The following is a 19131-nucleotide window of genomic DNA, read 5'->3' on the forward strand; positions in this document are numbered from 1 at the left end:
CTTTGGTCTCAAATTCCAGAGCTGACCATGTTTCCCCAACCCCTAACCACTCAGCAAGGTAAAGGCAAAGGACACTTACGTCAATGGTTTTAATCATGACTATTTGATCAGCCTCCTTGGCTGCTTTCTCTGCATTCTTGATGGTTTCATTGTTCCACTCGACATAGTTCATGGCAATCATTCCTTCCATCGCACTGCAGGAGAAGAGTAAAGGGGATTTGGGAGAGTGAGGAAGACAAGTGTGAGGATGGGGAGGAAGAGGAGAGAAGAAGGAAGGAGAGAAGGGAGGGGGAAAGGAGATTGTTATGGTATCACAAATGAAAAATTCCTGAGTAGGGTTCAATCAGGCAGGTCCAGACATATGCAATATCAGCAACATCCCTGCTCAGTTATCTCTTTCAATTGGCATTCTCCCCATTCATTGCCACATCCCTCAGAAGTTTTGCTCTCTATTCCCCAGAAATGCATCCAATGAGGGACTTACTCTGAGGCCTCCTGGCCAAGTGCGTGGGCAATCTGCTGGATGTCTGGGTAGCCCATGCAGCTGGAGATGTTGTTGCGAGGGTAATAGAAGAGGAATGCCAGGCACATCTCATTCAAGGTACTTGGCCCACCCTTCAAGGTACAGAGAGCAACACAAAGTTCTACTAAGACACAGTGGGAACAATACTACCCATAGTGTCATTACCAGCCCCTTCTATAGCTTAGCCCAGGCCAGACCACAGGGTAATTCTGTGTGATGAATGATACTACGCAGCTGTGTTCCATTTCAGTCTTGGAAACCCACTTCCCTGCTTGGGAAGCCACCCTTCAATCACGGTATGAATCTCTGTATATGTCAAAGAAAGCTTGCACTGCTTTAGTCTGGGGATAGAGGGCATTGTTCTCCAACATCTGTCAATCCACCAGCACCTTTCAATAGAACTAAATTGGTCTTAAATGCATAGAAAATTTGCAGATAGAAATCAGACTTACGAAGGTGATCTCCGTCCGATCCAAAGTTTGAAAGTTACATTCCACTAGGATCTCATCTCCCTGCAGCACAAAACAGGTCACATAGTCAGAGCTGTAGGAGCAGGGGCCACTGCCAAAAGTGTGGCTGGAGAAAGCACAGATGAACCTGGAAACTATGTGAGACAGGCTCCAAACCAAAATGACGGAGAAAATGTGTGTCGCTATGTAAGCCTGTTCTGCCTCCTCTGCATCCCCGTCCCCAGCCCACAAACTATGTCCCAGTGGGAGATCCCAGCAGAACATACCACTTTGATGGTGATGACCTCCTTCAAGTCCCGTGTTTCCTGCAGGGAGAAGTCATATTTATTGTCCTCACAGATGATCCTCACCTGCTCACCATTCCTGGCAGGGATGAGTAAGGAAAGGATATCAGAGGCATTTCCATACACTGCTAAGACTAGGGATGTGGATAGGGACTAGTTCATATAAAATAATAACTAGTCCTTTTTTTCTCACAAAGACTCAGTCCTTATGTGTTTCAAATCTCACACCTTCCTCCTCCAAACCCAAAGGTTGAACTTTATGCCCCAAAATGAAAAGCACAGAACTGATTCCCTGGCCAGACAACAACTCCTGTGAGGCACCTGCAGCCCTGCGATACAAGAAAAACTCCATCTTAAAATCCCCAGATCTCTGGCTTCCATTTTAAATAAGCAAGAGTCACTCCACCATTAGATGGAAGCTGCAGTTCATGTAGTGCTCAATACAGAATTGGCAGTTAGAAACAAGTCTAAAAATAGAACTGACAGTTTAAAATGTTGGGACGCATCCAAAGAGAAGGTTGGCAGTTGGCATCCAAGAAAGATCGGACAAAAGATATTAGCTAAAGTGTCTAGAAAGTTCTGACAGAATGGTATAAAGGCCAGGGTGTCAGTGGGCAGGCAGCAGCAGCAATAGCTGAGGAGCTGAGGAGAGAGAGAGCAGCAGAGGGATCCTGTCACTGGAGCAGAGGGAGAAGAGACAGAGAGAGCGAGAGAGAGACAGCATGCAGGAGACACCATATACTATACCTATCTATACTATAGTATAGATACTATAACTATCTGGCAGACTTATATATATAATGTGTGTGGGGGGGAGTTAATAAAGATATGTGTTAGTTGTAAGTGAATTTAAATATGTAAGACTTAAATAATATTTAAGAGCTCCTGTCAGCCACCCGTGGAAGATAGGCATTATGAAGCGGGGTGCAGCCACTTAGCATCACTTTAAACTGTAAGGCAATATAGTTTGGAGTGCTCTTTAATCTGTCATAAGAAATTTGTGGTTTAGATTACTATTTTGTCAGGGATTATTGGTTGCATCAATAAAAGGTGCCTTGTTTTGGAAAAAGAATACTGCTTGTGTCAATCATTTATTGGAAGGTTGTATCAGTGTCCTCCAGGTAATTCCTGAGCCACCCTGGCGACCGATACCCAATGAGAACTGATTGGTATGGTTATTTCCAACTAACACATATCTTTATTAACCCCCTCCCCCCTACACACATTATATAGCAGGTGGGCCATTCTTGGGGTATCCTGAAATCTGTTTTGGGGGTAACACCAGGACACACCACACTGCTCAGGCAGAGGAGAGACAGCATTGCATCATGGAAGATGTAGTCCAGACACAGAGACCAGCCCTTAGGAAAGAATGGGGTCATCAGGCACCTCAACTACAGCTCCCATGCGGCAATATGCCATACGAGGGAAATACAATTTAATATTGAATTCACTTGAAAAGAAATTTTTGGCTCAGTTCAACTGAAATATTTAGATTCATGTTGAACACACTTAAAGCATTTAGTTTCGTTTTCCGGATGAAAAATCAACAAATTTTCCATGGAAAAGTCCTGACTAACTCTACTGTTCCTGTAAGACTTTCAGTCTAGAAGGGGGGATGCCCACCAGGACTAAAACATCCCTATATTCACAGGTCTGTCTCATGACCTCTGAGCCCAGCTTGCAGGTCAGCTACAGTTCCAATGCAGGACAAATCTCAATCTCTGGTAGGCCATTTGTATACAATTTGAACATGCCTTCTAACAAAAACTCTGAATCTTTATTGGATTCATCTGTCACTAGTTACGACCCTCTCTCTTCCCTTGGGTGAAATTCAACTGGGGCAGATATCCACACAAGGCCTACACACCACTTAAACACTCAAAACAGGGCTTAAACTGTACTTCTGTGGTGCATAGATCATAGAATATCAGGGTTGGTAGGGACCTCGGGAGGTCATCTAGTCCAACCCCCTGCTCAAAGCAGGACCAGTTCCCAACTAAATCATCCCAGCCAGGGCTTTGTCAAGCCTGACCCTAAAAATATCTAAGGAAGGAGATTTCACCACCTCGCTAGGTAACCCATTCCAGTGCTTCACACCCTCCTAATGAAAAAGTTTCTTCTAATATCCAACCTAAACCTCCCCCACTGCAACTTGAAACCGTTACTCTTTGTTCTGACATTTGGTACCACTGAGAACAGTCTAGATCCATCCTCTTTGGAACCCCCCTTCAGGTAGTTGAAAGCAGCTATCAGATCCCCCCTCATTCTTCTCTTCTGCAGACTAAACAATCCCAGTTCCCTCAGCCTCTCCTCATAAGTCATGTGCTCCAGCCCCCTAATCATTTTTGTTGCCCTCTGCTGGACCCTTTCCAATTTTTCCACATCCTTCTTGTAGTGTGGGGCCCAAAACTGGACACAGTACTCCAGATGAGGCCTCACCAATGTCGAATAGAGGGGAATGATCACGTCCCTAGATCTGCTGGCAATGACCCTACTTATAGAGCCCAAAATGCCATAGCTTTCTTGGCAACAAGGGCACACTGTTGACTCATATCCAGCTTCTCGTCCACTGTAACCCCTAAGTCCTTTTCTGCAGAACTGCTTTCTAGCCATTTGGTCCCTAGTCTGCAACAGTGAATGGGATTCTTCTGTCCTAAGTGCAGGGCTCTGCACTTGTCCTTGTTGAACCTCATCAGGTTTCTTTTGGCCCAATCCTCTAATTTGTCTAGGTCCCTCTGTATCCTATCCCTGCCCTCCAGCATATCTACTGTTCCTCCCATCTGCAAACTTGCTGAGAGTGCAGTCTACACCATCCTCCAGATCATTAATGAAAAGATATTGAACAAAACCGGCCCCAGGACCGACCCTTGGGGCACTCCGCTTGAAACCGGCTGCCAACTAGACATGGAGCTATTGATCACTACCCATTGAGCCCGACAATCTAGCCAGCTTTCTATCCACCTTATAGTCCATTCATCCAACCCATACTTCTTTAACTTGTTGGGAAGAATACTGTGGGAGACCATATCAAAAGCTTTGCTAAAGTCAAGGAATAACACATCCACTGCTTTCCTCTCATTCACAGACCCAGTTATCTCCTTATGGAAGGCAATTAGGTTAGTCAGGCATGACTTGCCCTTGGTGAATCCATGCTGACAGTTCCTGATCAATTTCCTCTTCTCTAAGTGCTTCAGAATTGATTCCTTGAGGACCTGCTTCATGATTTTTCCAGGGACTGAGGTGAGGCTGACTGGCCTGTAGTTCCCCAGATCCTCCTTCTTCCCTTTTTAAAAGACCTTTGCATACAGGGGATCTCACTCTTTCCAAATTAAGGATCTTAGTGAAATGTCCGTGAAATGTCAAGCTAGCCTCAAGAGCCAAGAAGGCCTTTGCTTGAGAATTTGTCCCCATGGGTCCATTAGATGCTTGGTTTCTTTCACATTACTCTGGGTTGTTATGCTAGGTTCTGAGTAAAACACTTTGGACTGGAAATAGGTTTGTGCTTTAGATTTTGGAGCTGACTTGAAGCAGAACGTCCACAGGTGCTAAGCAGGTTTGGATTTGGATTTTTGGTTCAAGGTCCAGCTCTATTTTTGATACCACTACAACAGAAGGACTGATGTTTACCCACCCCTGTTATGGAGATTGCCTAGAGTTTAATGCTTCATGCTCAATTCAGAGTCTCAGGCACTAGCCCACATTGGTAGACTCCTGATGGTGTGGCCCTGCGTTTCCCCAGAATGATTTCTGAGGATGTACCCCTAGAGGGATTCAGCAGGTATTCCTCTCTCTGGCCAACCAGTGGTGCAGGGCCATACCATATAGCTCCTTCCCTTGGGCTGACTAGCTTAGGAGAATACAGAGACTGCATTTTCAGAAAAGAATGGGAAGGTGCCTTTTACCCTCCCCTGCCCTAGTGTACCTGTGCAAGGGTCCAGTTCAAATTCTCCCTCAGTATCTTGTTGTCCGTTGAATTGAGTCTGGTCCCTGAGGACTCAGTTCTCTGTATTGCAATTCAAAAAACGTTGCACTCCCAGCCATAGTCTCTCACCATGACAGGTACATGGGGTCTAGTCCAAGAAGGTTATTCCCTCCGTTATACCTCAAAAAGGTTCCCCTGTCCCCTTGGTTAGACTGAACCCCAGGCATGACCAGATGAAGTGGGAATTAACTTTTTTTTACCGGTACTGAACAACTTTCAGTCCTCTCCCAGCCAGATGAGTGTGCAGCAAGAAGCCAAACACCTTCAGATCTGGCACAGGTGTCCCATTCATCTGCAGATCAAAGGAAAGAGGGTTAGAGAATGGTTGTCTTGTCCTGCCAGTGCAGCTCAGGGCTGGCTATTGGGGTCTATGATGTCCATAGGCTTTAGTTCTCTTCTGTAAATGTCAGGGCTAATCTTAGCTCTCATTTTTAAAAAGGAAGCTTCTAGCCCATTTCCTTGCAGAGGTCACCTTAGGTTGACAACTTGTCTTCCTGAAAACTGCAGGTTATTTGCAGTCTCTGCTGTGGCCACCTTGAATTAGTTGCTTGAGTCTGGGATACCTGAAACTGGATATCCCTTGATTATTTATTTATTTATTTATTTAGGGCGGGCCGGGGGGAGACTACACATGAATTTTCAGTTCTGTGTGTTCCACTGATGACCTGAGGGCTGCCACCAGCTGTCTCTGGATTACCAGCTGGTGGCTGGCAGAGAGCTATCACTGCTGATGAACACCCAGGGTTGGGCACTCTAAACAGCTCTGGCACAAACTCTCTCTGGGATCCTGGAGAAGTCATTACATCTATCTTTCACCTTCTCTTCTATGGGGATAATATTGACTTGTGTATTGGACCTGAAATCTTCGATTAATGCACCACGTGATTTTCCTTTTCTGCAGCATCACCCGCTGCTCCATTCATAGAATCATAGAATCTCAGGGTTGGAAGGGACCTCAGGAGGTCATCTAGTCCAACCCCCTGCTCAAAGCAGGACCAAACCCAACTAAATCATCCCAGCCAGGGTTTGTCAAGCCTGACCTTAAAAACCTCTAAGGAAGGAGATTCCACTACCTCCCTAGGTAACCCATTCCAGTTCTTCACCACCCTACTAGTGAAAAAGTTTTTCCTAATATCCAGCCTAAACCTCCCCCTCTGCAACTTGAGACCATTAGTCCTTGTTCTGTCATCTTCTACCACTGAGAACAGTCTAGATCCTGTAGCATTCCTACTGCTTCTTCTGAATAATCATGCTGAGCCATATGGTAGTTTTTTAAAATGGAGACTAGGGTGACATCTGCACTTGATTAATTTCAGGCATGACCTGAGCAGGATGTGAACCTAGGGGGAAAGGGGAATTATTGGCTTCCAAGAACTTACCTCATTGAACTGACTGCTTTTGCAGAGTCCATAGGATTTGTAGGTATCTGCTCCAGGGGGAATGAAATGGACAGGGAAGGTGAACACCCCTGTTTGTAGCACCCCCATGTCATTTGGCCGCAGGTCTGGGGTGTAGTAGAGTCGTATCCCTGAGTTGTCAATTAATCCTATAAAAACACACTGACTTTCTCAATAACTTTCCCAGTAGACCCTCTTGCTCAAATGTCTTATGCTCTCCCAACTTCTCATGCCCCCTGAGAGCCTCCTGGCTGAACTCCTGTCTCTCCCATCATTCACACTGTCTGTCCTCAACCTTCCCATATTTCTCTAAGCAGCTTCATATTCCTCATATACCCCCAGCCTTGTCCTAGCCACACATCCCTTGACTCCCTCATGCAGCTCTATGCTTTCTGCACCACAACTCTACTCTGGTATTGCCCTTCTCTCACCAGCACTCCAATACTTCCAGATCATCTATGTAGCCCCTGATCTCCCTGACCTGGTAATACTGCCCCAGCACCTCCATATGAGGAAGCACTGGTTAGTGGTTAAAATATGGGGCTGTGAGTCAGCAAATGGGGCTATGAGTCTGTTCCCAGCTCTGGTGCTGAATTGCAGTGTTGTGGTCTCAAGTAGGTCACTTAAAATCTGTGCTTCAGTTTCCCCTTCTGTAAAATGGGGATAATAATTAATGCTGATTTACCTTTGATGGTTGTTGTGAGGCCTAGGTCACTAATATTTATAAAGCATTTTGAGTGATATGGACAGCACTATACACATGCAAAATAGTGTTGTTATGATCTTCTCACATACCCCTGGCTCCTTCCTGATCCTCTGATACTCCCCTAGCTCCCCTGTCCTCATATTCCTCTGGGTCTCCTCCTAACTCCCCCAAGTATTCTTCCCCTTGATACAGACCACTAGAGAATGATGCACTCAGGTCTTTTGGGTCCCAATTCCACAAGGCACTTAAACACATTCCTAGCTTTAAGCATGTGAGACTCCTCATTTGCTTAAAGTTAGGCCTATGCTTAATGCCTTTGTGACTTGGGGACCTTAACAGGTTCCTCTTGCTGTCATGGAACTTGTGCTAATTAAGACCAGAGGTCATTTCATTTGGAAGCTGGTTTCTAGTGTGTATGTAAGAGAAAAAAACATGAGAATGACAATTATGAGCCCGTTTTCATGGCCGTTTCTTGCCAGATACCCAGCCATCTTTACCTACCTGGTATCAAGTCAAAATTGCTGTAGTGGATTTCCAGCCGGATGTATTGAGGATCCATAGGTGTACCTATGGAGATTGCAGCTTCATTTGGGAACTGGTAGGACTGAAGGGAGGAGAAAGAAGAAGAACATTTACAATTCAGGAATCATTTATCATCTCTTCTCAGCTGTTTCCTTCCCTGCAAAGAGCTGGAAATTTGCAGAGGTCCTGATATTCATGTGTCAATAACTACTGGTATGTACTAGAACTGGATGGGAATGGGAATTCCTATTCTGTGTGAAATTCTGAATATGAATGAAAGACTGAAATTCTTAAGTCTCCCATGAAATGAAAATTCAGGAAGAAAAAGATTTGGGACTCTTGAAATATTTTGTTTTTACTTTATAATTTTAATTCATTTAAAGGACTACATAGATGCTCATTTTATACTATCTAAAATATTACGTAAATATATACATATTAAGTTATATAATAATAAAACTAATGTTTAATATAAAAATGGAAATGAAATATATCAAAACATTTCAACTACAGATGGTCAAAATTTTTCAACAGAATAGATTTCTAGCAAAAATGCAGTTTCACTGAAAAAAAATATTTCACAGGACTGTGTGGATTTTAACAAAATATTTGATGGGAAAAAATGGAAAGATTTCATCTTGACAATGAAACAATTTGATTAAATTTGTTTCAAATTTATATTAAATATTAGTTTAAATATTATTTTATGTCTATCCATAATACATTTAATATTATGTCCATGTATTATATATTGAGTTTATAATATAATATAATATAATTAATATAATTAATCAAAATACTGCACATCAAAAGGATAAAATTGAAATAAAACATTCTGATGGTCCTGAGATGACAATTTTTAGATTTTTACTTTTCTGGGAAATGTTGAAATTTATTTGGAACATTTTTGCTTTCCAAAGGTTGGAATTTCCTATGGAATGGAAATTCTGACTCCCAACCACTTCTACTTTTATCATTGTCAAAACAAAATATTTTGACATTTTCCTGTAAAAAATTAGACAAAATTGACAAATTCCAGCATATGATTAAAAAAACCCTCTAGTTTTCAACAGAAAACTGTTCCATTGAAAACTTTCAACCAAATCTACTATGTACAAATGGCATCTTGAGTGTGGCTTTTCCATGTGTGCCAGATCTGCTGACTTTGCCAATTAAAATGTTTTTACTTCTATTCTGTGATCTACCTAACCACTATCCTACCTTCCAACCATAGAAATACAGATGTTCCATGAAATGCAATGTGATTATCACAGGGTGGATGCTGAGGACATCTTTGCAGCACCAGCCACTAGGAATCACTCACCCAGAGCTACATCTAGTGTTGACTTTCCCACATGAGTCAACCAAATTTTACTTTATATTTTATGATATTGAAAAGGAAAGAATATCAGAGAGGATTACATAGAAGCCAATAAAATAATAGCTTTTTAATGTGGCATATAATTAACCTGTGGAACTGCATGACTCAGGATATTATTACTTAGTGTCCATAAAGGATTTGCCATATGTATGAATAAGAATAACACACAGAGTGACAGCAGCTTGTATAAAAGTTACCAGGGCCATCAATCCTCATGCTTCAATAGTTAAACTGAGCACTTTCTGGGAAGGGTCAGAAAGAAATTCTTCAGTGAGATAGTACTGAAGAATTAAGTGCATTACAGGACTAGTCTGCTCAAAGGGTATCATCAATCATAACAAGAGGTAGGTCATGTGATGAACCATGTATACTCACCCCTCCTCCAACGGCCCAGCCCACAACCACCTGGGAGCACAGGGCAAAATCTGGATTGGCCCCATAACAATCGCTGATGCCTGTGGGTAATACACTGCCATTGCCACAGGCATAGACCAGAATGTGATGAACCATCGATCTGTTCTGATGGGTTGTTATTATGGGCTCAAACTGTAACCAAGAGGAAAGATTTGAGGAAAGTTATCCTGGACTCTGAAAACCTGTCTCCAGGTTACTAAAAGGGGTAGTCAATAGAGACCTGGACAGAGGAACATGGATCTGGTCTCCAGAAAGGGAAAGCAGCTTGTGTCTTGGGCACATTCACCCTTCTCCATAGTATACTATTGTACTGTCTGAGTGCACTGATGTGGGGTGGATATCTTCCCCTGAAGCATCTGGCCGTTGTGAGGGACAAGACTAGATGGGCCATTGACCTGGTATACCTGGAGGTGGTGGGGTGGGTGGTTCAGCCTAGAGAGATCGTTACTTTATTCTGAAACTCCACACCAAATGGATAATTGAAGATATTGAAACCCTGTTGTCTGTACCCTTCTTTTTCCCGCATCTGATGCTCAGTCAAGCAGCTTGATGAACATGAGGAATTTAACCAGATTTCCTTGAGCCAGACATGATTTACTGGCAAAAGCCCAGTCATGCAAGGTGTTGAGCGCCTTTAACTCCCACTTACTTCCACCTCTTTGCTGGCTCTTAACACTTTGCAGGATCAGGGCCATAGATTGTTGTGTAACTATATCAGAACTGTGAAAAAGTATTCACATTTTCTGTTTTGTGGAGTTGCATAGGCAGATTTTCACCTTTTAATACCACACTATTTCTTCCCCTCTGAAATTTTCTTTTATATGATTTCAATGTTTATTTTTATATTAGAAAAAATGCAAAAATATGAATATTTGCATGCCCCTAATTGGAAAGTCATCTTCACTTGAAAAATGAGCTGGGCTTGGAAATGGGCTGTGGTGTTTGGCTCTTTAAAATTATGTGTATTGTACCTTAATGAAATTTGCAAAAATGGTTAGTTTTCTATTTTAAACAAATATCTCTAGCAATTTCCAAGGGCAAGAGCAAAAGTCTTTGCACCTTTTATAAACTTAGAATATCCTGGAGTCCTGAGCACTGTCCACTAACAAAGAGACACAGACCAATAAATGAATCAAGTTCATCCATGGAGTCAGCCCATTGAAGTTGGTAGGATTTATACCAGGTATTGATTTGATCTGTTGCATCCAAAGACTCTCAGAGTTATACAAGATACTCCCAAGGACACAGACAGAAAGACAGGGTGCTTCAAGAGAGACAGATGTAGAGACCAGATGTTCCTACCCAAGGACACTGAAAGGCAGACAGGATACTCTCAATTAACATAGACAGACTAACAGGATGCTCCAAAAGACAGACAGGCAGACTTGTCAGGTTACCTTGTAGATGTGGTGCTTCTGCTTAAGGATGGGCAGTGGGATAAAGGTGCAGGCATATGTGGTTTCATCAACTGGGATGGGGAACTGAAAAACAAAAAAAAAAGCAAAGAAGACTAACCTTGCCAGGGCACGAGCAGTGGCCCAGGCAGGATGCAAGTGTGAATGAAGAGGCAAAATGGACAAAGAAAACGGAGAATCAGATTGATAGCTGGCCCATGTCTCCACATTCTTTAGCTCTGTCCCATTTCATCAGAAGACTGGCAAGAAATACATTTGTTTTTTGGCAGCAATAAGTGGGCTGGTATCAAAGAAATAGTGAAGGCTTTAACAATTTTTTCCAGTGAAAGAATGAAACAATTACCAGGGAATTTTCAACAAATCCTTTTCTTTCCACATTTCCCCCTTCCCCCACCACCCCCACATATAATTTGGAATGACATTTTCCATATCAAAACTTGATCTAAATGTGGGAGCTCTCCATCATGCTCTGTCTCAGTCATATTTTACCAATTGCCTGAGGTCACAAACCCAGAACAGAGAGGAATGGGTATCATCCTGTCCTCTATAACCGATCCCACTCCCTCTGGATATCAGTAGCAGTGTTATTTCACAAAGCCAGTCATGCTCACCCAGTGTGCAGCAGTGGACGTGTCATGTGGTTTCTCCACTAGTCCACTTGTCCATGATCAGTGCACCCTCCCCTGTCACAGCTCCCAAGGGCTCTTTCTGCATGCTACAGACATGGCACAGATTGGGATCTGCAACAGGCTTCATCAGCTGAAGGAAGCCCTCCCCTTCCATGTGGGAGCAGGTAAGTAAAGCTAGTTCAAACCTGACATATCCATTCCAGGGGAAATTATGACATTTTAAAAAGTTTTAATTATGAATCAGAACAAAAACTTGACATTTTGAAATTTCCGTGGAAAGGAAATTCTGAAAATTTCCATTTAGAAAAAAATCAAGGTATTTCCATTCAATTTTCTCTAAATGAAATGGAGCAGCAGGCTGCTTCAACTCCAGGGGATTCCCCGGACTATCCCTTACTCCAGAGAAGACCTCAGGCTGCCCCCAACGCTTGGGGAATCTCTGGATTGTCCCAACTCAGTTTTGCTCCCTCACAGTGCTTTGGCTTTCTTGGCCATGATGACACTGGAGCTGAGGGTTTCCTTGCGGCACTGCTGCTCAGCCTTCTGGCCAGTGGCTACATTTGCTGTTCTTCAGACACAGTGCATAATGTTGGATAGGCTCCCCTCCCCATAGCCAAGATGCTACCCCACATTTCTGAAGTTTTACAAACCTAAGATCAGTGCCCAATCAAAGACTAAACCTGCTCCTACAGAGCTGAGTAATTGTGCAGGTGTCACCATTAGAGTTTCGAGGTACCAGGGGGTGCTGTATTGTGTGATATTGCTGCTTGCATTGGCAGATGCTGTCTAGGTGGAGCATTATAGAGGTGACCGCTCCCTTTCCCTCCCCACACTTTGCTCCAATAGTGGTAGCCTCTACTTTTCCCCACCAGGTGCCAAGCCTCCTTATTTTGCAGCTGTGTTAAATGATGTCAGTGGTGTACCACAGTGAGTTGGTCTTTTTGGCTACTTCTTCCACCTGCCCTAGGGCACCTCACAGACAGACCCTCACACTCCTCCCTTACCTTCTGCCTGATGTGCACTGAGCTAGCCTGATCAGAGTCACCATCTGTCACTTTGTAAACCAGGCCAGGATGATTAATCAGCAGAGGAACTACTCTGAATCCCCTTGCTCCTCCATCACTGGTAAGGGCCAGGTAAGAGCCTGCACCATATCCTCGGAATTCAGCACCTTTGGCATCCCTGCCTGACATCCTTTTCCTCTAGATCCCTATGTTCAATAATATGTGGATGTTTACTTGAAGCAGGTCAGTGTGATCAGCTTCTACTTGTAGAATTTGTGGGTTTAAGACAGGGGATGCTATGTTTGTGATGATGTCTATTTTAATGTGACCCCAGCTCTTTGTGTGGATGCTAAATGTGTTCCATCCTCCTCCAGTGCTCCCATGATCCCTTGTTCCTTGCATACAAGTGCTTCTGTGTCACCAGTAATGGCAGTTTAGTAATGAATGTGAGACATTGCTTTTGTTAGTACAGGAGGGAGCACACAGTGTGTGCTGTGTTTTCCAGAGCTTTAGCAGAGCAGTGATATAGGGGCTATTCCTGAGTTTCCAGCACAGTTCTTCTCCATGAGGAACATGCAGTTTCCAATAACAAGCAACAGTAAACTGGGAGCAGTAAATATACTTGTTATATTTTGACTGTGTGCTTGTACGAGACACTATAGTTGTTACAGGCAGGGCAGGTAATCCTATCTATTAAGGTCGCCTGACATTTCCCATTGTAAGGCTCATTTTCCGTTGCTTATAACTTTGTGAAACTTTAACTGTTTGTGCTGAAATTTCCCATGCTGGATGTCTGACTCAGGCTGAATATATATTTTTTTAAAATCACCCAAAAGAGTTCCAACATTTCTGAGAAAGACGCTTGGGAAAATACATTGTTTTGCTCATGTTTTTTTTTAAAAAAAAAGGTTTTTTAGACCTTTTCTTTGAGAAGCCCTAGATCCTACATGCTTTGGAGAAGAGACTTGAAATTTGGCATAGGTTAGCCTCTGTGTCAAGAATGTGGCCTTTTGCCACCCCCACCATGAAAATCTTCCCAAATGTGGCCAAGTTATGTAAGCCTTTGACAAATTGCAGTTTTGCACATGTTCAGTAGAGACTGATTTTGGAAGCTAAAATCTCCAAGTGTCCATCCTTACTGAACATGCTCCATCCCCTCACAGCTCCTTATGCTGACCATTCCCATAGAGCATGTTCCCACCTGCCCAGGGCTACAGGGGCAAAGCTGGCTTTCCCTGTAAAAGCTGTTCCCAGCAGGAGTGATGCCACATACTGAAACTGAGAACTGAAAGCTGGTGTTCTCAGTGACCATTCTGCTGGAGCCCAGGCAGCATGAAGGAGGAGGCTACCTGATTCAAATGCAGGGGGGACAAGAGTTGGACTGGGGATGGTAGGTGGGAGGGAAGGAAGGAAACAGATTGGGACAAGGAATCTGGTGAGACTGAGACTGGAGGGGGAGAAAAACTGTGATTGGGTGTTGGAGAGGAGCGACTGAGATGGCTGTGTACAGAGACTGGGATTGGGAGCTGAGGGGCAGGAACTGGGCTGGCTGGGCAAGGAGACTCAGAAAAAGGGGGAAATGCTGGTGGGACTGAGTGCTCAAGAAAACGGGACTGGAAGCCAGTGGGGAGGTGGGCAAAGGGAATCTGGGACTGGTTGATTGGGAAGGCTGGAACTGGGAGCCTGTAAGATGATGAAAGAAATAGGGGGTGGGGGTTGGCTAGGAACCAGCTGGCTGGTAGGCACAATGAGATTGGACAAGGAGCTGGAGAGACTGGGGCTGGCTGGAAAAGGAGAATGGCACTAGGAACCAGTAACATGGATGGAATGGGGGAAGACAGAGAGGTCTGACAATGAGCTGGGGTGCATTGGGATTGGCAGAGACAGATCAGATGAGCAGCTGTGAGGGGTGAATTGGGCCTGAATGGGCAAGAAGCCTGAGATTGGATGTGGAAAGGAGAGAGACTGGGAGCTTGAGATTGGGACTCAGAAAATTAGCCTGTGCTGGGGAGACTTGGACTTTCTCGGAAGGAGATTGAGACTGGAATGAGAAGTCTGAGGAGTAGAGACTGGTTAGGCACACAGAATGGGACTCAGCCAAGGAGCTAGGGGTAGGAAAGAGACAGAACTGGGATGGGGGAGATATCAAGCTTTTGAAATATAGGCAGAAGATGCTGTGCTCACTGCAGCACACTCCCCTACAGAGCCTTAAGTGGAACCAGTATTCCTGAGTCTCACTATTCCTCTACTATCAGCAAATATCTGTGAAACCCACTGGCAAAGTATCCCATCCCCATCTCCTGCTCAGACGATGACAATCTACTGCTGTTGTCAGTTACTTTGTTAAATCCAGTGGAAGAGGTCGGGTCAGGTCAGGTTGCCACATGTTGGAGTTTCTGTTTTTTTCAGTTTTCTTTATTAAGAACATAGGCACTCACACACACACATATTCAAAGAACATTAATGTCAACATTGTAAAGTCAAACAACCAAATGTTAGGAAGTGCCAGAATTAAGGCTACCTGTGAAACCTTAATTCAGCTCCCTAGTGAATATGCTTTATGATGCAGTCTTTACTTCCACAAGCACATGCTACTTTATTCCACAGGACCCCTGCCTCATTCAGTGCACAAAATAGACCTGCCCTGGGGATTAATCAGGGTTGTGTATTAAAGGTGGCTGTTGCATTTAGGATCTCTACCTTGTTTGTTGCAGAAGCTAGAAGGTGTGTAGTGAAAGAGGCAGAAAGAGAAAGGATGGCCTCATGGTTAAGGGAGGTGAAGAACTGGATGCCCTGGACTCAAGAATTGGCTTCTATTCCTACCTCTGCCATAGAGTTCCAGGGTGATGCTGGGCAGGTCACTTAAACCAAACTTTTCACAGATGGCCTGTAATTGTTTCTCGTTTTATAGGTACCCAATTTGAGACCCTGGGGTCTGATTTGAAGAAGTGCTTAGTGCTCACAGCTGCAACTGAAGTCAATGGGAGCTGTGCTTGAACATATAAAGTGCTATATAATGCTACATAGTTGGAAAAAAATCAGGTCCTAAGCATCTAAAATTGAACACCCAAATTTAGTGAATACTGTTAACCTTAATCTCTCCGTCTCTCAGTTCCCCATCTGTAAAAAGGAGATAATATTACCCCATAACCTTATAGGGGTGCTGAAAAGATAAATTAATTAATGTTTGTGAAGCACTCCAGTACTATAGCGATGAGCACCATAGGAAAGCCCACAAGGAAATTAATAATTTTATATTCAGAGCTGGCTTTTAAAAGTGTACAGTAAATAAAGCCTGAGGCCACTCATTGAGTGATGAGGAGAAAACAAAATATTGAATAGCTGCTCATTCAATGAGCACCCTCTGTCCAGTGCATTGAATGCAGCAGAGTCCTGTGAAAAACTAATTGTATGTGATCATGGAATTAAAGATTGTGTCATAATGCACACAAGGGGACGAACTAAGGTGCTACAGAACGTTAATTCTGGCATTTCCTAACTTTTCAATGTTTGTCCTTGCAACTTTAATAATGTTCCTTTAACATAGTTTTTGTGTGTAATGTATATACGTGATAGAACAGCCAAACTGCACAATGGCACAACAGCACAACAATGTGTTTTATTTTTCAAATAAAAGTCAAGTCAGGGAAACATTCCTGAAAGTGGAATAATCACTTTTGTTTGTGTGTAATTTTCTTTTGGTAACAACAGAAATTTAAACTGGTCTCAGCCTATATAATTGGCCTGAAAAGGAAGAGGTAATATCCCCAAAATATTTTCCTAATATAGAACACAGCCTAACCCTTCCTCAAAACAAACCCATCCTCTTCCACTTTACTGCTGAATCTCTCTGCCCATTAACACATTCATCAAGATAGCCATATCCATCCATCCATCCATCCATATTGGCCACCATCAGCTCTACTGCAAAGAATGGCAGGGAGTGGGGATTCTTGTATCCAGAGAATAGGCAGTGCCATGGTCAGGTACTCACGTCATTTAGCTTCAGGTCATAGGTGAAGAATATTTTGGGGTCATTCAATTCAGTTGGGCTTATGACTCGCATCAGAAAGAGAGAATTGAGGAATCTTTGGCCTTTGGAGAACTGGACTGTGTCATCAGTGCCAAAAGCAGAAATCAGGCGTGCGGTGTCACCCTGTAAGGAGAGAAATTTACTGCAAAATCCTCCTCATGCCATCATAGCTTCCACATACCTACATATACACCAGGGTCGCCCAGAGGGGGGGGGCAAAGGGGGCAATTTGCCCCGGGCCCCGGGCTCCGCAGGGGCCCCCAAGAGAAGAGCGGAGGCTCCCGCCTCCGCCCCTCTCCTGGAGCCTCGGCGCATCAAGCGCCGAGTCTCCGGCCGAGCCCCTGAGCCCCGCCCCGCTCAGAGCCGCGTGATGAGGGGGCGGGGCTGGGAGCTCCAACAGGGCCTGAGCCCCGCCCCGCTCAGAGCGCCGTGGGGAGGGGGCGGGGCAGCTGCCTCCGCTCGGCGTGGAGCTCACAGCCCCGCCCCCTCACCACGCGGCTCTGAGCGGGACGGAGCTCAGGCCCCGCCGGAGACGCGCTCGGTAAGAGGCTGGGGCCGGGGCCGGGACCGGTGGCGGGACCGGTGGCGGGGGGGAGGAGCGGGACCTGCCGGGGCCGGGGGCGGGGCCGGGGGGGAGCAGCGGGACCCGCCGGGGCTGGGGCCAGGGTCGGGACCGGGACCGGGACCCGGACCCGCCGCCGCCGCCGCCGAAGCGCAGCCCGGTCTTCGGCGGCGGGGGGCCCTTCTGTTCCGGGACCCGCCGCCTAAGGGCCCGGACGGCCCGCGGCAGGGACCCCCCCCCCGCCACCGAATTACCGCCAAAGACCGGGCTGCGCTTCGGCGGCGGTCCCGCTTCGGCGGTAATTCGGCGGCGGGGGGCTTCCGCCGCGGGTCTTCGGGGCACTTTGGCGGCGGGTCCCGGAACGGAAGGGCCCCCCGCCGCCGAAGACCCCGGGCCCCCGGAATCCTCTGGGCGGCCCTGATATACACTCTCATTCACAGACATATACACACACATTCACAGTACACATGCTGAAACATACTAAGCACATTCCACACATCAAAACACCCCACACCTATTACACCCCTACAATGAGACATACATTAAAATGCACTACACACATTACACACTAAAACACACACCCCTCATATCACTGATATGCACACACACTACATGCCTCCCACACACAGTTCATTCCTACACAAGAAAACACAGCAAAAGTGCACAGTGCAACAACACAAAACACTTCTGTACACAGGCTCATGATCGTTTTCTGTAAGGCAAAGCTGATAGGAAAACCCTTCAAAAACATCTAAACACATTCCACAATCATATTACACACTGCACCACAATATTTACATACACACGTACAATGTTTAAGGACCTGGTAAGTGAAAGAAAATAGGTTGGAGATCAAGAGGAAAGGTGTAAGGATTTGGATGAGGCCAGAATTTTCAGAAGTGGTCACTAGTTTTGAGTACTTACATTTTTGTGTGTCCCACAAATTGACACACCTTGTCTGATTTTCAGGTACTGAGGTCTGTGACCATCAATGCCAACTGACAAAGGGTTCACTCTTCTATAACAGCAATTCTTAACAGGCCTGACAAACTCACTACACCAAACACACTGCTTTTCATTTATCTATAAATAGTGTCTTGACAGTAATGAAAGCTGATATCAAGTTGGGCATTAATATCATGGTGAAATGAATGCACTGATGATATTTTAAAAGTTATGTACACATCCTGGAATTATGTTTTAAGGTATGTAACTTGGCAGAACTGACAAACAGGTTTCTTCCAGAGGGAGATAAGATGTTTGTCTCTTTGTCAAATGTAAATTAAGCATTATAAGCCAAATCTGCATGTGACATAAGAAGGGGGATGGGAAGACACCTGAGACTAAACCACAGGAGATTGTTTTGTCTCTGGGCAGCAGAGCCAACACTAGTCTGCACAGAGACAGTGATGCCCTGGAAGGCAGTGCTTGTAGGGTCAGAGGCTGTTGGTTTCACAGAACTGAGCTACAGTAGACGCAGACAAGACTGCCTCACTCTAAGAGCAGGTGGTGAGATACAACACAGCTCTGGGTACCCCTGGGGAGCATCACAAGATCCATGAGAGCTAAAGTCTGACATTGAAGGCCAAATTCTCAGAATTGCTGCACATGTTAGTGCATGTGGGAAAATGTCAATTTGTGTGCCTGTTCTGTGAGTGCACTTAGTGCAACTTCAAATATAATCTTGTTAACTGAGCACTGATGACCAGCCATGTATCTAAGTGGATATTTGTACATGCAGTTACATGCAGAATGGTGACAAATGTGTTCCCAATTTAGATCCACAAACATACACATTTGTGTAAT

At 44.7% G+C, this 19131-nt stretch overlaps 1 protein-coding gene across 1 annotated transcript in view; it reads right to left on the reverse strand.

Moving 5' to 3' along the window:
• Positions 1-19131, reverse strand: part of LOC123349491 (putative DBH-like monooxygenase protein 2) — a 37732-nt gene that overhangs the window by 5667 nt on the left and 12934 nt on the right. Inside the window, exons 3-12 of the mRNA XM_044987673.1 lie at positions 16725-16886; positions 11080-11163; positions 9644-9814; positions 7867-7969; positions 6642-6808; positions 5463-5554; positions 1260-1356; positions 976-1035; positions 485-615; positions 80-194 (exon numbers count right to left, since the gene is read on the reverse strand). Of these exons, the coding sequence (XP_044843608.1) occupies positions 80-194; positions 485-615; positions 976-1035; positions 1260-1356; positions 5463-5554; positions 6642-6808; positions 7867-7969; positions 9644-9814; positions 11080-11163; positions 16725-16886 (1182 nt within the window). The remainder of the gene's footprint in view (positions 1-79; positions 195-484; positions 616-975; positions 1036-1259; positions 1357-5462; positions 5555-6641; positions 6809-7866; positions 7970-9643; positions 9815-11079; positions 11164-16724; positions 16887-19131) is intronic.

Source organism: Mauremys mutica, chromosome 1, assembly GCF_020497125.1.
Source record: "Mauremys mutica isolate MM-2020 ecotype Southern chromosome 1, ASM2049712v1, whole genome shotgun sequence".
Lineage (NCBI taxonomy): Eukaryota > Metazoa > Chordata > Testudines > Geoemydidae > Mauremys > Mauremys mutica.